Source organism: Furipterus horrens, unplaced genomic scaffold, assembly GCF_987537825.1.
Source record: "Furipterus horrens unplaced genomic scaffold, mFurHor1.1.pri manual_scaffold_3, whole genome shotgun sequence".
NCBI classification, from domain to species: Eukaryota; Metazoa; Chordata; class Mammalia; order Chiroptera; family Furipteridae; genus Furipterus; species Furipterus horrens.
Window position 1 is genome coordinate 90,147,580 of NW_028327173.1, and position 23,651 is coordinate 90,171,230.

At 38.3% G+C, this 23,651-nt stretch overlaps 2 protein-coding genes across 6 annotated transcripts in view; both read left to right on the plus strand.

Moving 5' to 3' along the window:
• Positions 1 to 7,789, plus strand: part of DSP (desmoplakin) — a 39,905-nt gene extending 32,116 nt beyond the window's left edge. The window contains exons 23-24 of one of the 3 annotated variants that reach the window (XM_090269853.1): positions 418 to 2,712; positions 3,870 to 7,789. In XM_090269853.1, coding sequence (XP_090125979.1) covers positions 418 to 2,712; positions 3,870 to 7,103 — 5,529 coding nt within the window. In that variant the 3' untranslated portion in view covers positions 7,104 to 7,789. The remainder of the gene's footprint in view (positions 1 to 417; positions 2,713 to 3,869) is intronic. The other 2 variants (XM_090269854.1, XM_090269855.1) reach the window with 2 other exon arrangements.
• A 3,494-nt stretch (positions 7,790 to 11,283) lies between these two features.
• SNRNP48 (small nuclear ribonucleoprotein U11/U12 subunit 48) overlaps positions 11,284 to 23,651 on the plus strand; it is a 35,650-nt gene continuing 23,282 nt past the window's right edge. The window contains exons 1-6 of one of the 3 annotated variants that reach the window (XM_090269858.1): positions 11,284 to 11,568; positions 13,689 to 13,802; positions 14,262 to 14,322; positions 15,124 to 15,198; positions 22,375 to 22,563; positions 23,003 to 23,124. In XM_090269858.1, coding sequence (XP_090125984.1) covers positions 11,332 to 11,568; positions 13,689 to 13,802; positions 14,262 to 14,322; positions 15,124 to 15,198; positions 22,375 to 22,563; positions 23,003 to 23,124 — 798 coding nt within the window. In that variant the 5' untranslated portion in view covers positions 11,284 to 11,331. The remainder of the gene's footprint in view (positions 11,569 to 13,688; positions 13,803 to 14,261; positions 14,323 to 15,123; positions 15,199 to 22,374; positions 22,564 to 23,002; positions 23,125 to 23,651) is intronic. The other 2 variants (XM_090269857.1, XM_090269856.1) reach the window with 2 other exon arrangements.

Genomic DNA, 23,651 nt, shown 5'->3' on the forward strand with positions numbered 1-23,651 from the left:
TTTAGTTTACTCCTCATTTCTAATACTTGAATTGAGTATATATGAAAACTTACTTTATACCTTGAAATAAAGTAAACATAATTTATAAAACCATAAGGTTTTGATCATGGAAAAAATGACCTCATTACAGATGAGGAGGCTGAAACTCAAAGGTGTATCATATGATAAGATCATACAAACAGTTGATAGAATTATGAGGAAAATACAGATTTGTTGAATTTTTGCCCAGTAGTTTTTGTGTGTGTGCTGTGTGTGTGCACATGGGTGTGCTTTATCTGTGTGTCTGTATGTGTGCATGTTTGCTGGTGTGTAAAGAGAAAGAAGAATGTACATTGGTCTGGGAGGGGGAAAGTACTGTTTCTTTCTTGTGATATGAGGTGTTTTTGTTTCAACATGCTTCTGATTTTACTTTTATAGCTGAAAAATACCAAGATTGAAGTTTTGGAAGAGGAGCTCAAACTGGCCCGAGATGCCAACTCTGAAAACTGCAATAAGAACAAATTCCTGGATCAGAACCTTCAGAAATACCAGACAGAGTGTTCCCAGGTCAAAGCAAAGCTTGTGAGCCTGGAGGAACTAAAGAGACAAGCTGAGCTGGATGGAAAGGCAGCGAAGCAAAATCTAGACAGGTGCTATAGCCAAATAAAAGAACTCAATGAGAAGATCACCAGGCTTACTTATGAGATTGAAGATGAAAAGAGAAGAAGAAAGGGCGTGGAAGACAGATTAGATCAACAGAAGAGTGACTATGACCAACTGCAGAAAGCCAGGCAATGTGAAAAGGAGAGTCTTGGCTGGCAAAAAATAGAGTCTGAAAAAGCCATCAAAGAGAAGGAGTGCGAGATAGAGAGGTTGAGGATTCTTCTTCAGGACGAGAGTGCCCGGAAGAGAGAATATGAAAATGAGCTGGCAAAGGTAAGAAATCACTATAATGAGGAGATCAGTAATTTAAGGAACAAGTTTGAAACAGAGATTAACATTACGAAGACCACCATCAAGGAGATATCCATGCAAAAAGAGGATGATTCCAAGAATCTTAGAAACCAGCTTGAAAGACTCTCAAGGGAAAATCGAGATCTAAAGGATGAAATCGTCAGGCTGAATGACAGCATCCTACAGACCACTGAGCAGCGAAGGCGGGCTGAGGAAGATGCCCTTCAGCAAAAAGCCTGTGGCTCTGAGGTGATGCAAAAGAAGCAGCACCTGGAGATGGAGCTTAAGCAGGTAATCCAGCAGCGCGCTGAGGACAACGCAAGACACAAGCAGTCCCTGGAGGAGGCTGCAAAGACCATTCAAGACAAAAATAAGGAGATTGAAAGACTCAAAGCTGACTTTCAAGAGGAGGCCAAGTGCCGCTGGGAATACGAAAATGAACTGGCTAAGGTAAGAAACAATTACGATGAGGAAATCATTAGCTTAAAAAACCAGTTTGAGACAGAGATCAACATCACCAAGATGACCATCCACCAGCTCACCATGCAGAGGGAAGAAGACACCGGTGGCTACCGAGCGCAGATAGACAACCTCACCAGAGAAAACAGGAACCTCTGTGAAGAAATAAAGAGGCTGAAGAACACTTTAGCCCAGACCACGGATAATCTCCGGAGGGTCGAAGAGAACGTCCAGCAGCAGAAGGCCACTGGCTTGGAGGCATCTCAGAGAAAGCAGCAGCTGGAGATTGAGTTAAGACAGGTCACTCAGATGCGAACAGAGGAGAGCCTGAGATATAAGCAGTCTCTTGATGATGCTGCCAAGACGATCCAGGATAAAAACAAGGAGTTAGAAAGGTTAAAACAACTTATAGAAACAGAAACAAATGAACGCAAATGCCTGGAAGATGAAAAGGCTAAATTACAAAGGGCCCAGTATGATCTGCAGAAAGCAAATAACAGTGCAACAGAGACAATAAGCAAATTGAAGGTTCAGGAGAAAGAACTAACACGCCTGAGAATTGACTATGAAAGAATTTCCCAGGAGAGGACCGTGAAGGACCAGGACATCACAAGATTCCAGAATTCTCTGAAAGACTTGCAGCTGCAGAAGCAGATAGTGGAAGATGAGCTGAATCGGCTGAAGAGGGCAGCCTCAGAAGACTCCTCCAAGAGGAAGCAGCTGGAGGAGGAGCTGGAAGGCATGAGGAGGTCTTTGAAGGAGCAAGCGATAAAAATCACCAGCCTGACCCAGCAGCTGGAGCAAGTATCCATCGTTAAGAAAAGGAGCGAGGATGACCTCCGGCAGCAGAGGGACGTGCTGGATGGCCACGTGAGGGAGAAGCAGAGGACCCAGGAAGAGCTGAGGAGACTGTCCTCGGAGGTAGAGGCCCTGAAGCGGCAGTTGCTCCAGGAACAAGAGAATGTCAAACAGGCTCACTTGAGGAATGAGCATTTCCAGAAGGTGATAGAAGATAAGAGCAGAAGCTTAAATGAAAGCAAAATAGAAATTGAGAGGCTCCAGTCTCTCACAGAGAACTTGACCAAGGAACACTTGATGTTGGAGGAAGAACTGCGGAACCTGAAGCTGGAATATGATGAACTCAGAAGGGGCCGAAGTGAAGCAGATATTGATAAAAGTGCAACCATCTCTGAACTAAGGAGCCAACTGCAGATCAGCAACAACCGGACCCTGGAACTGCAGGGGCTGATTAATGATTTACAGAGAGAGAGGGAAAATTTGAGACAGGAAATTGAGAAATTCCAAAAGCAGGCTTTAGAGGTATTCACAAATATTTGATCACAGCTCCACTGTCTCTCAAATAATTCACTCCATTATCATCTTACCTGAACTGTGCTCTTGCTACTGAGATGGATGCTTGTAGAGAGTCTTATTTTTCTTTTTAATACTGAACTACTGTCTGTCATTATGCAGAAAACTGCTTTAAAGTAACTTAAGTGCTCTTTGCCCTTCTCTTCTGTCACTGCATCAGTGCCAATTTGTGTGTAACCTGTGTTTGGCCCTGCTTTTAGAACTCGAGCATGGGTATAACATTTGAGATCACTTTCTCTGAGTGTTGCATACTCTATTTTATAGAAGATAGCTCCTACTTAATGAGCTATGACCTACATTTTTAATTTAAAATTTTTTAAATGAAATTCGTGTCTTAGGCATTTTTCATGCAATATTAAAGTCACTTTTTTTCTCTTGCTTACATTAAATTTTCTGCATGCATTATTCTACTCTCTTGATCATGGCCCCATTTGTTTGGCTTTTATTTTTTTTAACCTCTAATTTAAAGATAATTTCTTTAACTTCTAATACATTTGATTTCTATAGACAATATTTGTGTGGGGCTGGGTGTGGGGTAGGTATATATCCAAAGATTTTTATTGCTTTTTAAAACAGTAAAGTTGTAACAGGTGAGGTAGATGTAGGTGTAACAGGTGTAATTACTTGGAACAGAACTCCTTGTATTTTTTCAAAACATAATTACTCTTAAGAATAAGACAGGACTCTATAGCTTCTCCTAGTTTCTTTTATGGAAAAAATAGTAGGTATGAAGCCATTTCTTAAAGTGGCAACATATAGCTACAGAAGATGAGATGTAGGTATAGTGAGTCCAATTACCCAGAACACAACTCTCTGTATTTTTTCAAAGCGTAATTACTCTTAAGAATAAGTCAGGACTACAACTTCTAGTTCCTTTTATGGGAAACAATAGTAAGTATGAAGCCATTTCTCAAAATGGCAACATATAGCTACAGAATTTTTTCATGAATGGGTCAGATAAAATAACATTACAGCCAGGGAAGACGAAGAAAGGGAAAATAAGTAAACAAGTATTTTTTTGTTTGTTTTTTTTTAATGTAGGAAAAGAGGTTATATTGTGATATGATCCAAACATTGTTTTCCATTTCTTTCTTTTTAAATTCTAGGCATCTAATAGGATTCAGGAATCAAAGAGTCAGTGCACTCAGGTGGTGCAGGAAAGAGAAAGCCTTCTGGTGAAAATCAAAGTTCTGGAGCAAGACAAGATCAGGCTTCAGAGGTTGGAGGATGAGCTGAACCGCATGAAAGCAACTGTAGAGACAGAAAGTAGGGTGAAACAGCGTCTTGAGTGTGAGAAACAACAAATCCAGAATGACCTGAATCAGTGGAAAACTCAATATTCCCGCAAAGAAGAGGCTATTCGAAAGATTGAGTCAGAAAGAGAAAAGAGTGAGAGAGAGAAGACCAGCCTTAAGAGTGAGATTGAAAGACTCCAAGCAGAGATTAAGAGGATTGAAGAGAGGTGCAGGCGAAAGTTGGAGGATTCTACCAGGGAGACACAGTCACAGTTGGAAACAGAACGCTCCCGACTTCAGAGGGAAATCGACAAACTCAAACAGCGTCCGTATGGGTCCCATCGGGAGACCCAGACTGAGTATGAATGGACTGTTGACTCTTCCAAGCTGGTGTTTGATGGACTGAGGAAGAAGGTGACGGCAATGCAGCTCTACGAGTGCCAGCTGATTGACAAAACAACCTTGGACAAAATGCTGAAGGGAAAAAAGTCAGTGGAAGAAGTTGCTTCTGAAATTCAGCCTTTCCTTCGGGGTGCAGGAGCTATTGCTGGAGCTTCTGTTTCCCCTAAGGAAAAGTACTCTTTGGTAGAGGCCAAAAGAAAGAAACTAATCACACCAGAATCCACAGTCATGCTTCTCGAGGCTCAGGCAGCTACAGGTGGTATAATTGATCCCCATAGGAATGAGAAGCTGACTGTTGACAATGCAATAGCTCGGGACCTTGTTGACTTCGATGACCGTCAACAGATATATACAGCAGAAAAAGCTATCACTGGTTTTGATGATCCATTTTCTGGCAAGACAGTTTCTCTTTCAGAAGCCATCAAGAAAAATTTGATTGATAGAGAAACTGGAATGCGTCTGCTGGAAGCCCAGATTGCTTCAGGGGGTATAGTGGACCCCGTGAACAGTGTCTTTTTGCCAAAAGATATAGCCTTGGCTCGTGGGCTGATTGACAGAGATTTGTATCGGTCCCTGAATGATCCCCGAGATAGTCAGAAAAATTTTGTGGATCCAGTCACCCAGAAGAAGGTCAGTTACGTGCAGCTGAGGGAACGGTGCAGAATCGAACCTCACACTGGTCTGCTCTTGCTGTCAGTACAGAAGAGAAGTATGTCCTTCCAAGGCATCAGGCAACCTGTGACTGTTTCCGAGCTCGTAGATTCTGGTATATTAGGACTAAACACTGTAAATGAGCTGGAATCAGGTCGAATTTCTTACGATGAGGTTGGCGAGAGAATTAAGGACTTCCTTCAGGGTTCAAGCTGCATAGCAGGCATTTACAATGAGACCACAAAACAGAAGCTTGGCATTTATGAGGCCATGAAAATTGGCTTGGTTCGACCTGGTACTGCTCTGGAGTTGCTGGAAGCCCAAGCAGCAACTGGCTTTATAGTGGATCCTGTTAGCAACTTGAGGTTAACAGTGGAGGAAGCCTATAAAAGAGGTCTGGTGGGTATTGAGTTCAAAGAGAAGCTCCTGTCAGCTGAACGAGCCGTCACTGGGTATAATGATCCTGAAACAGGAAATATCATCTCCTTGTTCCAAGCTATGAACAAGGAACTCATCGAGAAGGGCCATGGCATTCGATTGTTAGAAGCACAGATTGCAACTGGTGGGATCATCGACCCAAAGGAGAGCCATCGATTACCAGTTGACATGGCATATAAGAGGGGCTACTTTAATGAGGAGCTCAGTGAGATTCTCTCAGATCCAACTGATGATACCAAAGGATTTTTTGACCCAAACACTGAAGAAAATCTTACCTATCTACAGTTGAAAGAAAGATGCATCAAGGATGAGGAAACGGGGCTCTGTCTGCTGCCTCTGAGAGAAAAGAAAAAACAAGTGCAGACATCACAGAAGAATACTCTGAGGAAGCGTAGAGTGGTCATTGTGGACCCAGAAACCAACAAGGAGATGTCTGTTCAGGAGGCGTACAAGAAGGGACTTATTGATTATGAAACCTTTAAAGAACTGTGTGAGCAGGAGTGTGAGTGGGAAGAAATAACCATCACTGGATCTGATGGCTCCACCAGGGTGGTCCTGGTAGATAGAAAGACAGGCAGTCAGTATGATATTCAAGATGCTATTGACAAGGGCCTCATTGACAGGAAGTTCTTTGATCAGTACCGATCTGGCAGCCTCAGCCTCACTCAGTTCGCTGACATGATTGCCTTGAAAAATGGTGTTGGCAACAGCAGTGGCATGGGTAGTAGTGTCAGTGATGATGTTTTTAGCAGCTCCCGACATGAGTCAGTAACTAAGATTTCTACCATATCCAGTGTCAGGAATTTAACCATCAAAAGCAGCTCTCTGTCTGACCCCCTGGAAGAATCAAGTCCTATTGCAGCCATCTTTGACACAGAAAACCTGGAGAAGATCTCCGTTGCAGAAGGTATTGAGCGGGGCATTGTGGATAGCATCACTGGCCAGAGGCTTCTGGAGGCTCAGGCATGCACAGGTGGCATCATCCACCCAACCACCGGTCAGAAGCTGTCACTGCAAGATGCTCTCTCCCAGGGTCTGATTGACCAAGATATGGCCACCAGGCTAAAGCCTGCTCAGAAAGCCTTCATTGGCTTTGAAGGTGTGAAGGGAAAGAAGATGTCGGCAGCAGAGGCAGTGAAAGAAAAATGGCTTCCCTATGAGGCTGGTCAGCGCTTCATGGAGTTCCAGTACCTCACTGGAGGCCTAGTTGACCCGGAAGTGCATGGGAGGATAAGCATGGAAGAAGCCATCAGAAAGGGGTTCATCGACGGCCGAGCAGCTCAGAGGCTGCAAGACATTAGCAGCTATGCCAAAATCCTGACCTGCCCCAAAACCAAATTAAAAATATCTTATAAGGATGCTATGAATCGCTCCATGGTGGAAGATGTCACGGGTCTACGCCTTCTGGAGGCTGCCTCTGTTTCATCCAAGGGCTTGCCCAGCCCTTATAATGTGTCCTCTGCCCCAGGCTCCCGCTCTGGCTCCCGCTCTGGGTCTCGCTCTGGGTCCCGCTCTGGTTCCCGCAGTGGGTCCAGGAGAGGAAGCTTTGATGCAACTGGGAATTCTTCCTACTCTTACTCCTACTCCTTTAGCAGTAGCTCTATTGGGCACTAGTAGTCAGTTGGAAATGGTTGCTATACCTTGATTTCATTCATATGAATTTTCACTTTATTAAATAAGAAAGAAAACTGGTGCTTGCAGTATAGTGATAGGATTTTCTGTGCTTAAGGAAGCATAGCCTAGGTTGAAATCAAATAGTAAAGGCTATTCAGGCTTTTTATCTTCTTAGCTCACCTCAACTAATGTAATACACTGGATGTAGTGTATATGAAGTGAATCAGTTGTAAGGATAACATGAATTGGATTTAGAATTTGTTCTCTTCTATGTTTAGACTTTTGATCCATTCTTCTTGAACTTTTGGCCTATAATACAAATTTCTATTCTTGGAGATGAAAATTGAATGAATCATCAATATTTTAGTCATTTTGTTTCTCATCTAAATATTTCTATTTTATGTATTAGGAGAAGATGATCTCACCCCCAACCCCCTGCCAAAAAAAGAACCCCACCCAAACCTAAGCATTTTGGAATGAGTCTCCTTCAGTTTTAGAATGTGGATTGTATGACCCATATACTCTTATGTATCTGGTTTGGTGTTAATTTGACTGTATGTGCATGATAGCAGCAATCTTTGCTTTTCTTTGGTCAAAGTTTTCTGTTTATTTTGCTTGTCATTTTCAATGTACTTTAAAAAGGTGTCTATGAAGTTTGCTATTCTGACAATAAACTTTTGGACTTTTGAATTTTTTGTGTTTCGAGTTAATAACATGTTTATACACACAAGGCCATTTAGTAGCATCTTTTTGCAAAATACATATTAAGAAAGACCATTTATAAACCATTTTGTTCTGAATTCTTAGAATTTGGTCTTTGAAGATAGTTTTTTCAACACTTCTTGAGTGCCTGTTGTGTACTAGGTAGAGTTTTTGGAATTAAGCCTGTGTAAAGGCAAGGCCAGAGGTCAATACCCACTTCTAGTTTATTCTGGACAATGAGTACCAAGTAGCATGGGCAAAAGTCATCATCATAACATTTAAAAAACATGAGGTGGCCGAGATTCTATTTTGGGTATACTCAAAATACATGGTATTTCATTTTGCCCCCTAAAAGAATTATCCTTGATCAATGAGATAGAAGCCTATTCTTCCAATGAAAGAGAAACTTGGAATTCAGACCTCTGTCATTAAATTAACATGACTTTACTGAGTACCTATTTTTTGTCTAGTATTGGGCTAGGTACTATGAGGATTCAACAGAGTTTAGAAGGCCCCTGACTTCAGGCCTTTACAATCTGGATGGGGACAGGAGATACACAAATCAGTCAGTGGGACGACTTGCATATATCAGTATAATTTAATATAATCAAACAAATTTTATAGTGCAGATAGAAAAAAAAGGAAAGCAAATGAAATACTAATTTGTAGAACAAAAAAGGTCATATTGAGGATTTTGGTACTTAGGGTGTAAACAACATTCGTGTCTTACCTCTTCTTGCCCTTACCCACACTCCCAACCCCAGTCCGGAAGACTTGCTTATAGTTTCTTTCACTAAATGTTGAGTTCTTTGTGCTACACATTTTGCCAGAAACTGTAGGTTCTATGGTAGGAATACATGGCACAAAAATAGTCCTTGTAATATGGAAGGAAGAAAAACATAATATGTGATAAATGCTGTGTTGGGGCAAATAGAGATTCCTTATGCTAGAGCTGGAAGGCTTTTGGCTTGGTCTGCCATGCTAAGATACCTCAGACAAGGTGGCTTAAACAAATTTATTTTTTCATAGTTCTGGAGGTTAGAATTCCAAGATAAAGTTGCAGTCCAGGGTTGGTTTCTGGTGACAACTCTTCCAGGCTTGTAGGCAGTGATGGGTATGGAGGGAGCTCTGGTGTCTCTTCCTCATCAGGATACTAGTCCTATCACATTAGGACCCCATTCTAATAACGTCATTTAACCTTAATTACCTCTTTTAAAGGCCCCATCTCCAAATACTGTCACATCAGGGGTTAGTGATTAGACATGCATTTTATGGGGGATGACGCAATTCAGCCCATTCACAGAGGCCTAACCTAGAATGGGGTAGGAGATCACTCTAGGAAAATGATCAAGTAGATTAGCAAGCAGCAGTGTGTAAAGTAGTTCCTAAGGTTGAAAGTGCAACCATTTCAAGCTGCTGCCGAAGTTGTCATTAAGCTCTGAGGTGAGATAAGGCTGTGTCCTGGGAGAGAGGGCATTCTTGACTTGCACTAGTTTTGATTTGGTTCACATATACAGTGCATTTACCAAAAAGAAATATATAATTTTTCAGTGAAAAATCATCTTACATCCAAATAGTCTCACAGTTTCCAGGCTGCTAGGCTAAACTGTAAATGTGAATAAAAAGTAAAGATACTGTGGACAGAGCAAATAAGCTGCTTCTAGAACTCATCCCTCACCCCACATCTGCTTGCAGTTATTGGCTTGTTTCTGTATTTTCTGGTACTGCTTTTTATACTCATCACTTTTTTTTTTTTTTTTTTTTTTTGGTAGATGAGAAAATTGTGCTTATTTGCCTTTGGAAACAGCTGTTCACAAAAGTTCTTCATGTTCCTCTGGTGGACAAGTGCAAAGGGAAGGAAAGATTTGGCATCAGGCTGAAATAAAATAAAAAAATATAAAAGGGATTAAATTTTCGAAGTTAAAATCATCTGGGGAAACTAAAAGGGCAGATTCCAGGTCTCAGATAGGAAATGGACAAAGTAAGCTTGTAATCAGTGTAAGGAAGTACTCAAGGAGTACTGTGAACATGTCAGAGATATGGGTTGGTTTAAAGTGCCACAGGTCAAATTTGGGTCAATTTGAGCATCAATAAGAATAATGATGGTAATGGTGTAGTGATAATTGACCCGTCCTGCAGGTTGAGCAACGAGGACCCTAGAGAGGGAGTGAGGATGAAGAAGGGGCAAGAGACACAAAGAGAGGAGACAAGACAGTGTTCTGATTGAGTCTCATTTATTCTTAGTCAAAACAGCATTCTTATAGCTCAGGAGAAGAGGAATTTTTCATTCGGGGGGAACGCAGCTGCAGCTTGGGCGTTATCTGGTAGATATGAGTTAAACTGCAGGACAGCAATCCCAGGAACAGAAAGAGGGACGTTGCCCTAGTAAGGAGTAAACAACTATTATGGGATGGTGAGGCCATGCCAAGCAGAACTTTAGGATGTCGGTTAGTAAGACTTCAGCTGAGGAACTTTCTAGTTCCCCACAGATAATTAATTTAAGAATAATTTATTAAGTCAGTAATTCTTGAAAACCTTGGTTCCATAGGGAAAATAATAAAATGGAAGTATGGTAAGAATGCTAGATAATAAATGTAGAAGCCATGATAATATTAAAGAATCATCATTTACAATTCCTAACATAATGACAGATTCTGTGAAGGATTATGTGAGTTTGCTGGGGAACAGGACATTCATATGACCTCAAAATATCCCACAGATTACCAATTACCAAGAGGCAATGTGCTATTAAAATGGAGCGATACAGCCACCACCTTTACCAAGTGATCAAATTTCGTATTACTAACAAGAGACTAAAATAGATGTCATCTATGAGGTGTAATAAAGGGGTACACACATCTTGCAAAAACCCTTCAACTGAATCTAACCGTAAAGGAAAAACTGACAAACCTAGGAAGAGGGACATACGGCTGAGGGACAAGCGGCTGAGGCTCCTGACAAGATTCAATGACTTAATTTAAGAAGGAGAGTAGGGGAGACTCTTCTAGATTAAAAGAGACAATAACCAATTATAGCTCATGAGTTGAAAAAAAATAAGGAATTTTGGGGACAACTGGGGAAACTTGAATATGAACTTTGTATTAGATATTTTGAAATGATTTTCTTAGGTTTGATCATTTATTGTGGTTATGTAGGCAAATGTCCTCATTCTTAAAATATTTATAAGGATATTTGAGGGAGAAGTATATGCAACCTATTCAATACTTTAAAGTAATTTAGCAAAAATATTGTGTGGGCCTGTGTAGGTGTATAGAGCGGGAGAAAGCAAACGCGGCCAAATGTTAACGGTATGAGCTGGAAGACAGCTACACAAATGCTCACTGTACTATTCTTTAAACTATTCTTTAGATATAAACTTTAAAAAAAAAGTATGTGGGGGTGGAATGTGGGTCAGGGAATGCCAGGAGCAATGAGACCAAATGCAGCAATATTTGAAAGAGACAGGAAAACGACAGAATGACAGCTCAGGGGAGGTCCCTATGGGCGGTTCTCGTTACGTGGCGGGATGACCCCGCCCACAGCTCCCAGAAGCCCGCGCGGGCCGCCTGCAGTTCCGCGGCTTCTCCCCGGCGGCTTGGGTGCGGCCATGGAGGGTGACCCTCCGCCGGTGGAGGAACGGCGGCGGCTGCAGGAGGAGATGTCCGAGTTCGTGGAGAGCTGCTGTCGGAGACTGGAGGAGGTGACGGCGTCCCTGGGCTGGAGCCTGGATCGGCTGGAACCCGGGAAGGAGGAGGCGACAGAGGTAAAGCGGTGCGGAGCCTGTGATCATATCTGGCGGTGGAGGAATCCACGCTGGGACCTCGGAGGGAGGGGCGCGGGAGCCGCGGCCCGTGTGCAGAGCCGCAGCGGGCTTCCGGGACAGGCTGGGAGGTGCCCCTGATTCCGCGGCCCCGGCCCGGGCGCGCGAGGGCCCCCCCCCCGGAGCGCTCTGCACCCACCTTCTGTGCAACGCACCTCGCGGGGAACTTCGGTTTTAAAGAAAACGTAAAAAATGCTGTAGGTGAGGAGGGAATGGCAGGCCGTGTTTATTTAGAAAATACGTGAATGGGTCTCAAAGTGCTGCTAGCAGAGGTGTTGGCAGTTTGCTTTGTCATCTGTCACTTGGATTCCGCAGTGGCACCAGATTCCGTGTCTGGAGAGCTTGGGAGTTCAGTTCACCCTCCTCTCCTTAAAATTGTGCACGTCTGACTGAGCGCCGACTCTGGAATGATTAAAGGATATTGCTAAGAGATGGTGACTAGCAACTCTTGAACATTAGAACTGTTTTGAAAAAAAAAATGTAGGCAAGTGTATTAAGAGTGACCGATTCTGATTTTATTTTTAAAGGGGCGGGAGAAAGGAAAGTATTCCAGTGTGGGACAATTCATGATCTTTAAATTCTTTCTGGGTTTACCATGCTGTAATAATTTCTCTCAGGCTTAAATTACAGTACTGATTGCCCAGAGGCATTTTACGTATATTTAATATATATATATTGGGTTGGCCAAAAAGTCTGTTTAGTTTCTGTAAAATAAAAGACATATTTCATTTTCATCAGTAACATTGATTTGGTATGCCACTGTTTCCCACGTGGTATAACGCTGATTGTTTTCTGTGTGATCACTATCAACGTCAATTGGTCTACCCCAGAAGTGAGAAATCTCCTGCAGGAAACTTCACAAACCACCTTTGACACGGTTGATCAGTCACAGCACCTTTTCCACACACTGCACAAATCCTTTTTTTGTATTTAGTTGTGTTTTTACCTTTCTTGAAATAATAAAGCATACTGTGCCAAAAGTGTATTCTTCCATCTTCAGTATTAAAATGGCTGCTCAAAAATTCACCAATTTTGATAAGCTTTTTTAAAAATGCACGCTGATATGACAGCTGTCACAATACAGTTTAACAAAATTGTTTCTAATGAAGTTAAAGACAACTAAGCACTACTAGAGCCACGGTATGGAAAAAACGTAATGGGCTTTTTGGCCTACCCAGTAGATTTTGGCAGTTATCACTATATAGTAAAAATTGAAGCCATGAGTTCTTCTAGTAAGTATATATCAAATGGCAGAAGGCTACTGGTTAGACCTGCATGAAACACTAGCATTTAAAGAGGAATCGGTAGTGGTATATGTACACAATAGAATATTATTCAGCAATAAAGGAGAAGGAAATCCTGCCATTTGCAACAACATGGATGGACCTTGAGAGAATTACGCTGAGCGAAGTAAGTCGGAGACAACTACCATGTGACTTCACTTACATGTGGAATCTTAAAAACAAACAAAACAAGGCAAATGTGTAAAACAAAACAGAAACAGACTCATAGATATAGAGAACAAGCTGATGGTTGCCAGAAAATTTAAAAAGAGGAAATAGTGTACCCAGGTGTATGTGGTCCCTCTGGAAAAAAAAATAAAGGGGAATAGGAAGACATCTTTAGAGGAGACCAGGTAGAAGGAACCAAAGGGGTAGAAGGAACATGAAAAGTATCAGGATAACATAAATAGACAATTGAATTGTGACCTTTGAGCTTTCAAATATTGTAAGGACTACGACATGGGCTTTGGCTATATTAGTTAAAGAAGGTTGTTAGTGAAGTATTGACTGGTAGGTGAAGTTGTTGAGGCAGTGAATGTGAACAAATCTTTCAGAGTTGGGCTTTGATGGGGTGGAGAGGGGGCAGAGGTTATAATGGGGAGGTCTTTTAAATTTTTTTAATATGTACATACACTTAAACAGGGTATTGGGAGAGGGCCAAAGAAGAGGACATAACTGGATAAATACCAATTAATTAAGTAGAAAACATTTAATGGTATAATTATTTAAATCTTTAAATATTACATATCTTTTTTGTTTGATTCTGTTTGAATTTTAAAGGATGAAGTTGTGATATGCCCTTATGATTCGAATCATCACATGCCTAAGTCATCTTTAGCAAAGCACATGGTATCGTGTAGGTTGAGGAAACTAGGCTACACCAGAGAAGACGAGGTACCATATATTTATTATGTGTATGTCATGTAATTCTTGCATTAATAAATTCACAATATATAGAAGGTGTAGGGTGAGGTTTTCTGACATAATTGTCATTTGTGGGGTAGAATGGTACTAGCTTAGTTTTGAAAACTATTGCAAGAGATATTTATTTATTTTTAAAGATTTTATTTATTCATTTCTAGAGCAAGGGGAAGGGAGGGAGAGAAACATTGATTGGTTGCCTTTCCCACGCCCCCAACCAGGGACCTGGCCTGCAACCCAGACATGTGCTCTGACTGGGAATTAAACTGGAGACCCTTTGATTAACAGGCCGGCGCTCAACCAACTGAGCGATACCAGCCAGGGCAGAGATAGTTAAATGATGCTACTCTGCTTATTTATGTCAAATTTTAAAATAAGTTAATCATCTGATCCTCAAGAACACTGAGTTTTGTTTTTCTTTTTACTGTTTAGGATGAAATGTATAATTCTGAATTTTTCTATGAGAATGTAAAGATACCTTCAATCACTTTGAGTAAGTATTAATAGATTATAATTTTAAAATATCTTACTCTATATATATGTATTGATAATTCATTTTTGAATTATCAAAAGAATGGACTTTATAAGTATGCTTATGATTAAGGACATTTTGTATCTTAAGAGAATGTAGGATTGATTAATATATGGTGAAACTAGTTTTTGTAATCTGAAATTTAGAGTCCAGACTTATATTAATAGTCAGTGAAAAACCTGCAAAGCTTTGTACAATAGGACGGATGCATTTCTTCTTGGTTATAACAAAAATCTGGCCACACAACACATTTTGAAGATAGGACTGAAGATAGAAATTTGTTCCAATAGGTTGAAATCTTGGGCCCTAAAATCAGAAGGCCCTGATTCAACTCTTGGTTTCATCACTAATAGATGTGGGACTTTCAGCAAGTTAATTAACCTGTTCGTTGCCTAAATTTCTTTATAAAATGGGGTTAATGGTAATAGCACTTCCGTGAGGATTAAATAATATGATACATGTAATATTCTTAGAATAGTGCCTAATTCCTGGGATTCAAGAAATGTTATTGGTTGCTAAAATTTGTAGCAGCTGTTGCTGCTTGCCTGATTATAATGTTTTCTGAAGCACCTGAACTCTTGTTTTGGGATCTAGATAGATTTGAAAGAATCCTGCATTCACATTACTTTGGCAGTGAATTGGGTGTTTTCTCTCTTAAGATTCTTAAAGGTTTGTTTATGTGTCTGAATTGGGTTGGAAACCAGTTAATAATCTAATTGTGGATACTGATGATTCATATTGTGTTTATGGATTTTTTGACAGATAAGGACTCACAATTCCAGATAATTAAACAAGCTAGAACTGCAGCTGGAAAAGATGGTGATTCTTATAATCAAAGTAAGTTGCTTCATAGTTTTAGCTAATTAGTGAGTCAAACTATTTTTCTCCCACGAGCACATGTTAGTAATTTTTAAGAAAAATCTTGTGAAATCAATTACACGGGAAAGGTTAAGTTTTACATTTAACATTAGACTACTGTGCTTGGTGTCATCTTCATTTGTTAGATACTTTCCACTCAAATACACGCGTCTCACTAGGTCACTATCTTTAGCTAGGGCTTCATGCTTTGGAATTACCTAATAGGTGAGATTGCCTTTAAGTAATTTTTAAAATTATGGTTATTTAGTAATCCCATGTAGTGAGACTGTTTCACTCTGAGATTTCCTCTCTCTCTTGAGAATTAGCCCATTGTTAAATGTAAGAATATTGAAATGCAGTATACAAGGAAGATTTAGGCTAAAAGGGATTAGTCTCCACAGCTGCCCCTAAGAATAAAACACAAACACAAAGTGTTACATGAAATTTCAGAGGGTTTGTTGATCCCTTCATGCCCAGCTTTGGAGCTGGGTTAAGAGTTTCTGCCTGGGACTTTAGCAAAGACTAGATTAGAATTTTTTAGTGTGAGGTTTTAGGAAACTGAAAGAAAACTTAGTTCATCAGAAACATAGAAATAAACAAGTAAATAGGGTTAATAGATTTTTGAACCTAGATATAACATCTAACCTAAGCACAACTGGTTCCTTTTGTAAGGATTTGAGTATTTGAACCTTCTGAGGTAGCTTTCCCTGGACATCTTACTGTTTGTTTGTTTTCTCCTCATTCTTCTTTCTAGCTGAATTATATTCACCAGCCCGTTTCTCCCTTGTTGACGGTTGGGATCGTAACCCATTTTCCTAAGCCAATATCTGGGCTTGATTCCTCCCTAAGTTGCACTGGGGCTTTGAAAGGAGGAAGTCCCTTAGCCTTAGTGTACTTTACATTGATTTCTTACAAAGCCAGATAGATACACATTTCCTGTTTTGAAGTTCCCATTTCTATGTACTTTTGTGCTAAATTCCAGGTTTTTCTCTTTGAGGGAGGCATTTGACTTTTGTCTTATTTGAAAAGATTAATGTGTTGTCATCAGTGAAGCCTTTTTTGGGCCCTGCTTATTGGTTCTGCTCATTGCCACTGTTTAGTTAATCAACCAATTAAAAAATAGAGGATTTTTGGTGTTTTTGAATGGATTAATGGTTAAAGGGCTTTTTTTGACCTTACCTAGTTAGATAGATATACTGAATTTATATGAGAGTTTAAAAAGAACTTGGAGACATCTAATCCAGTGTCTGCTTTTTACAGATAAGGAAATAAACCTCGTAGAGATGATAAAAGTTCTGGTGTGTTCTAACACCTTTATATTTAAATTTTTTTTTTTTCAAAGCTCTTTTATGTGTTTTATTACTCCTTCACAACACACTTGTGATAGGTTGGATGAATCTTTTCCCCTGCATAATAAATAAGTGAAGAAGTAGAGGGATACATACATGAATTAACACTCATTTGCTAGATAATAGCAAAGCTGGATCGAGAGCCAAGTTCTCAATTTTGGCACAAACCTTGCACTGAATAATTGTACATTCTGTTAGAAACTCTACATTTAGTGATATTTGTGGATTCTAGATTTGCTAAAATGTATTTGTTATTTATTATGTCTGTCATTATTAAGTAGAAGAATATCACAAACTTCAAATCTGTACATAATATTACTATTAGCACTCTTTATTGTTTATTCTCCTTTGGGTAAGCCTATTTTACAGAAATAAACTAGCTGCTTAGCCTTGTACAAATGACAACTTTTCTGAGTTTTTGTTTCCTTATCTGTAATACAAAACTGTCTGGTGTTATTTAGAACAATAGAGATAATGAATGGTAAACTAGCCTTTACTAATAATTGGTAGCTGTTATTGTCTAAGCAATTTAATTTCTAAGCAAATTAATGTATAGAAAGCAATATTAAGATAGTGAAATGGGTGAGAATTTTTTAATATATATATACATGTAATTTTCTAGAACATTTTCTAATGTTCTGAGTTTTTTATTTCTATGACAGAGTAATAAGGCAGATTTGGACATTCAGTTTAGTTCTTTATAAAAGAAAAGAATTACTTTGAATGAATATTTCTTTCCATACATAATTAAGAGGAACTTTGATTGGATTTTGAAGTTTTGTGCTAGCTTAACCTTTTTGAGTGCCATGTGTAATTGCTAAAATTTATGTGAGAAATGCCAGGGTATTTTTCTGAGAAGTGCAGAGTTTATGAAAAATGTCAATAAAAACATTATTATTCATAATAATTTGCTGAAAATTTCAGGACATATAGTAAATACAATTTTGTAAGCAGTGTTCTTTGACGCAATTTAGCAAAAAAATTTATTGCATTAAAATTATTTTATTATAACAATTATTTTAGAAAAAATAAATTCTTTCCTTCAGTATGGCTTTTGAAGTATAATATATGGCATAAGATAAAACCTATGATTATAATTTGAAAAAACACATAGCAACATGAATAACAAGCAAGAAGTATGCCAAATATTGCATAAATTTTTGAATAAAAAAGAAAACTTCATAACGTACAAAAAAAATGAACACAAACGGCATTCACACTAGAGACATATATCAATAGATATCAACAGTGAAAAACAGTTTATAAACAAAATGCTAACGCTATACCGTGAAGCAACGAAAATGTCCATTAGCAAAAGCTTCCTTATCATGCACACTGCATAGAGTTTCAACGATTGTTGCAAAGATAAATGAAATTAAAAGGACCATTTAAAATGTAAGTAAAAATTAGAATTAATATGTCAGTATTTGAACAAGCGTAAAAATTCAAAATTTGGATCAACATGAGAAAAAGATATCAATATATAACTTGAGGTACAAAAAAAGAGAACAAAACGTAAAATACAAATTATCCCATTGTTATTTACATTTATAGGCATCGAAAAAAGAGTCGCTGGGAGCAACGCTGGCAGTTGGGAAAATTTGTCAGCGTCGCTTACAGCGATGTTGGCACTCAAAGGGTTAAGTTAAGATTTCATTGTTAAGAATAACTATTTTTATATGATTTGTAAACCTGTTTTTAAAACCTTTTTTCATCTTGTGTAGAGTTCTCCAGTTTCTCAACAGAGATTTTTTTGTGTGGCTTACTTATGTCTTAGACATTTTACTCTAATACAGAAGTGATGTATTTATTCTGAAGGAAGATGACTAACATGAACAATTTTACATTTTCACATATAATATTTTGTTAGTTATTTACTAAATTATAAGATTTCTAATGAGGTTATATTTGTCTTCATTTCATCAGTTTTATTAAGTCTCAGTTAATTTTTGTGAAAGCTTAAATAACCATTAGATCTACTTATTTTTGGATATAGTTACTTTGGTTAATTTTATAACCAAAATATTAATTTCAATCATAAACAATTATTTTATATTTAGTGGTTTATCTTTTTCCTTCAGTATTAAAGATCTAAGTTGCTCTACTTCAGTTTCATGACATATACAATTGACCCTTGAACTAAATGGGTTTGAACTGCACCGGTCCATTAATACTGGATTTTTTTCAATAAATACGATTGGCCCTCTGTATCTGCAGGTTTTGCATCCACAGGTTTGGTATCCAAGGAGGATGCCAAACCAGTATTTTTGATCCATGGTTGGGAATCCAGGGGTGTGGAGGGCCGACTGTCTGCATTGTTCTACAGCAGTTTATATAAGTGACTTCCGCGTCCACAGATTTTGGTATCTGTGGAGCTCTGGCAACAAACGCCCTCGGATAGTGAGGGCCAACTGTAGTTAAGTGTTTAGGGAGTCAAGTTATATAAGGATTTTCGACGGCATGAGGAAAAGGTGGTTGGTGCCCCAAACTACCACTTTGTTCAAGGGTCGCTTGTATTTGAGTCATGGCCATGATTTGAGGATCAGTATACTATGGCTAAAAACCTAAAGAGACAGGATTATAGTGGTTCTAGAGCCAATCTGTTCCTACCATTTGTGAGACTCTGGCAAGCCATTTTGCTTTTGTGGGCCATATATTCTTTATCTCTAATGTTAGGAAATGGACTCTGTATGAATTCTCCCTAAAATTCTAAATTTGTGTTTTGGAAACAGTACGTCTTGTTAATATTTAATATTGTATCTCACTTGTTTAAGATGCCCTCTGTTGGCAAAAGTGACTAACAAGGAAGAATTGAGAATTAGACTTATTAAAAAGTTTCAGTCTGGGGTGATGAAAAGTTCTGGAGATGGATAGAAATGATGGTTGCACAACAGCATGAATATGCCAGTGTAAACGACCTATATACTTAAAAATGGTTAAAATGGTAAATTTTATGTTATGTATATTTTACCACAATTTTTTGAAAAGTGCTATTCAAACAAGTAGATAGAAGGCCACAGAATTTGTATGATTATAGCACATTGAGATGTACCCCTCAGTCATAGAAACTTGTGTTTGAAAATTTACATTTTAAGAAATGTAAGCTTATTTGTGTTTACCCATTTTTTTGTCAGAAATATCTATGTTCTGAATTACTGAAATGCAGTTTGTTGTTTAACTTTTCCTGTACTTTTTCTTTTTCAGTAATTGGGGTGAGTATAAAGAGGAATTAGGAACCTGAATGTACTCCTTATTTAAAGATATGCAGTATCCTTTTGCAAATGATATCCTTTTAAAAGTATCATTCAAATTTCTAAACTTTATCTTAGTCACTGTCACAATACTACAGTCTTGATTTGGAATTTTAGTTGAATTTTATAAGTATCAATCAATCTTCATACAGAAATTTAAGATGAATAATGAAAACTACAGTGTATTTCAAGGAGGAAGTTATATTTCTTTGTTTGAAAATAACAAAGGTTTATGTGGAGCTTGTTTATAATACAGTCAGGCATTGCATAATGACTTTTTGGTATACAACAAATTGCATATACAATGGTGGTCCATAAGATTATAATGGATTATAAGTGAAATTTTGTTTGCGATGTTGAAAGACAAGGCTGGACCCGACTAGGATGTTGAATTTACTGCTAGTCCTGGATGGTTTAAATAGACAGGGAGGCTCAGTATATTGTCTGCCTGCCCTGCACCCTGCCCCTGGCTGGGGTCTGCAATTATTGCTGGAGTGATGGGAGCCAGTTGGGAAGGAAGGGACCCCAGGAGCTTTCTGGTCCCCCTCACACCCATCCCTGCATACACACTTCAGCACATAAACTCACTTCCCTTCATTCAGTCTTCTATCTCTCTTTCCTCAGAGTCCCATTTCAAAAATTCACCTCTTAATCTGTTTCCTTCTCTCTTCCTGCCTCTCTCCTCCCTCTTTTATTCTCATCTCAAGGTTTATCTGTGTCTCTTTAGGTCTCTGCTTCTGCTGTCCCTTTCTCTCTGCTTCTCTTTCTTCTATTCCTTCCTTCTTTCCTCCCTCCTTCTGAAGTCTACTTTCTCTCCCATGATACCTGCTTCCACAGCCTTCCCCCTTCTTCTCCAAGCCACACACCCACACATACACTTTATCTTTTATATAGCATTTTTACTCTACCTTTTTAAGCTATGTTTAGATACACAAATACTTACCATTGAGTTAAATTGCCTGCGGTATTCAGTACAATAATAACATGCTGTACGGGCCTATAGCCTAGGAGCAGTAGGATATATCTTGTAGCCTACATAATGTAGTAGCCTATACCATCTAGGTTTGTACATGATGAAATCACCTAATGAGCCACTTCTTGGAACATATCCCCACCATTAAGTGGTGCATGACTGTACACCAGTGTTTTCTAATCTCTCATTTTTCTCCCAAACTTTTATAACCTATATTCAAAGGGATTAGGTTTTTCAAAGCTAACTCAGTTTTATATAATAAAATGAGAGTGTTTTAACATCTGGCTGCACCAAAGGGCTTCTCCTAGTGTCTATCTAAAGTAGAGTGAAATTGACTTACTTGAAAGGGAACCCTTCTTCCCTTTTAATTCAAAATCCTTAGTCTAGTACAAAAAGCCATGTATTATTATCCACAGCAGTTAAACCACAGACTCAGATTCAGTGTAGCTCTCCTAATTTGTAGACAAATGTAGTTTGTGTGTGTGTGTGTGTGTGTTGTAATGCTTAGTTCCTAGTATGCTCTTATTTGATTTTTTTTTTTTCATCTTAGGAAGCCAATGATGTTAAACTTTATCAACTGTTAGTATCTGGCAAGAGCTACTGATTTTACATTATTCTATGAGCCAGAGTTATTACTGTAGAGTTAACTTAGCAAATATTAAAAGGATATATTTAGTAGCTCATGTTCTTTGCATTAGTGAATACCAAGTTTTGGGACTATCATTTTAAATTGCTTTATTTACAGTTACAATAATATTTTTATTTCTTTGAGAAAATTTGAATCTCAAAAAATTTCTTCAATGTTTAATACATCATATCAAGGTATTGTATTTATTTTTTTTCATTAATGAGCAAATTTTAGAAAGTTCTGTAACTATTGTGGGGGCACTGCTGTTAACCTTTTCCAGTTAACTTGGTTAAGCCAATATGCTTCCTCTTCAGAAATTCAAAACAAGTTTAATTGAAATTTAATCTGTGTTTCTCTGGTCTGAGGAAGTGTGGGATTTCTGCTACTTAATTGTTTTTTGGTTCTTAGCTCTGAGTAATTGCTCAAATGGGATATATATTTTGAATATGGAACAGCTAGCTTGATGTCTCATGTAAAAAATATTTTTTTTTACACATTGTTCATATTTCCATAATTTATTTTCAAAGAAACTTAAATGTATATTACCTATAAAATGTTTTCCCCCTCAGCTTTTATGGGAAAAAGCATATAAACAGAAATGAAGTTAATTTCTACTTTTATAATATGTCTAGCCTTTAAAAATTATTATCCAGTAGGTTTTCCTATGAGCAAATTGTCTTATGGTAATTACCGCCTTCCTTCCTGAGGTCTTTCTTAACATTGTTGGATAGAATAGCACATATCCACAATATATCCTTTATGTGGATATACCATTCAGGATAGAGTCATTGTTTATCATTTATCACACATTGGTATTCTGTAATTTAGGGATTATTATGAAAAAATTTGTGTTAACACTGCATTGTTATAGCGCATGTTTAAAGATTAGTAGTAGATTTGAAGTCTACATTGCTTCATGTATTATTTATTCTTGTGGTTTTATTTTTACTTTAGGAATTTATTCTTCATTGCCTGTTGAAGTTCCTCTGAATCACAAACGGTTTGTTTGTGATCTGACCCAAGCCGATCGTCTTGCCCTCTATGATTTTGTAATCGAGGAGACAAAGAAACAACGCTCTGATACTCAAATTATCGAAAATGACAGTGATCTCTTTGTAGACTTGGCTGCAAAAGTCAATCAAGGTTTGAGATGAATACTATATCATGAATTTATATTTTTTAACTGTCATTCCATTCTTTGAGTATTATTAAGATGATTTTTCAGGCCACTCTAAGTGGGAATAGGATGGTTTTGTATCATTTGATACTCACATAAAAAAATGTTTATTCAGTACATGAAATTTTGCTCTCTGGTTTTTATATTAAGCATAGAGTCCTTCTGTAAGACTGTTACTTACAGCTGTGATGTTGCTTTCTTTAATCTATGTACCTAAGCACTTATGTTTAATGGCTAAAGGAATGGTATAAAACTTAGTTCACTTATATAATGTAGAATTTTTAGAATATTTTTGTGTGCTACATTAAAACATGTTGAACTGTGATTGTGATGTTCCTTCTTGATAACTTATAAGAAAATAAAAGTTTCTAAGGATGTAATAATTTTATTTTATTTTTTTATTAGATAATAGTCGAAAAAGTCCAAAATCTTACCTTGAAATCCTGGCAGAAGTGAGGGATTATAAAAGAAGACGCCAATCCTACAGAGCCAAGAATGTGCACATAACCAAGAAGTCATATACTGAGGTAAGCTTTACATAATCTTGCAGAGCATTGTTGAGAACAGACATTTCCCTTAGGTAGTTTTTTAAGTCTGTTCTATGGATTTCCACAGTTCCTTAGACATCTTATGAAAAAAAGTGTCTTTAAGCTGGCCACACCTGATTTGCATTCATTGCATCGCTTTCAGACCCACCCTCTACCAAAAGCTTTTTAGGGTACAAAAACTTTATATAAATAACTACTTTTGAGAAAGGGGTAAGGGGATTTTGGCTGTCAACAGACCTAGGCTTAAGTTTTGATTCTGCTGTTTATCATTGGCTATTTGGCTTGGGCAAGTTATTTGAGCTTTTTCAGAATTATTTTTTAGGCCTAGCTGGTGTGGCTCGCTTGGGTGGAGCATTGTCCTGTGAACCAAAAAGTTGTGGGTTTGATTCCCAGTCAGGGCATATGCCTAGGTTGGGGGCCTGTCCCCAGTCGAGGCGCATACAGGAGGCAAATGATTGATGTTTCTCTCTCATGTTGATTTTTCTCTCCCTCCCTTCCTCTCTCTA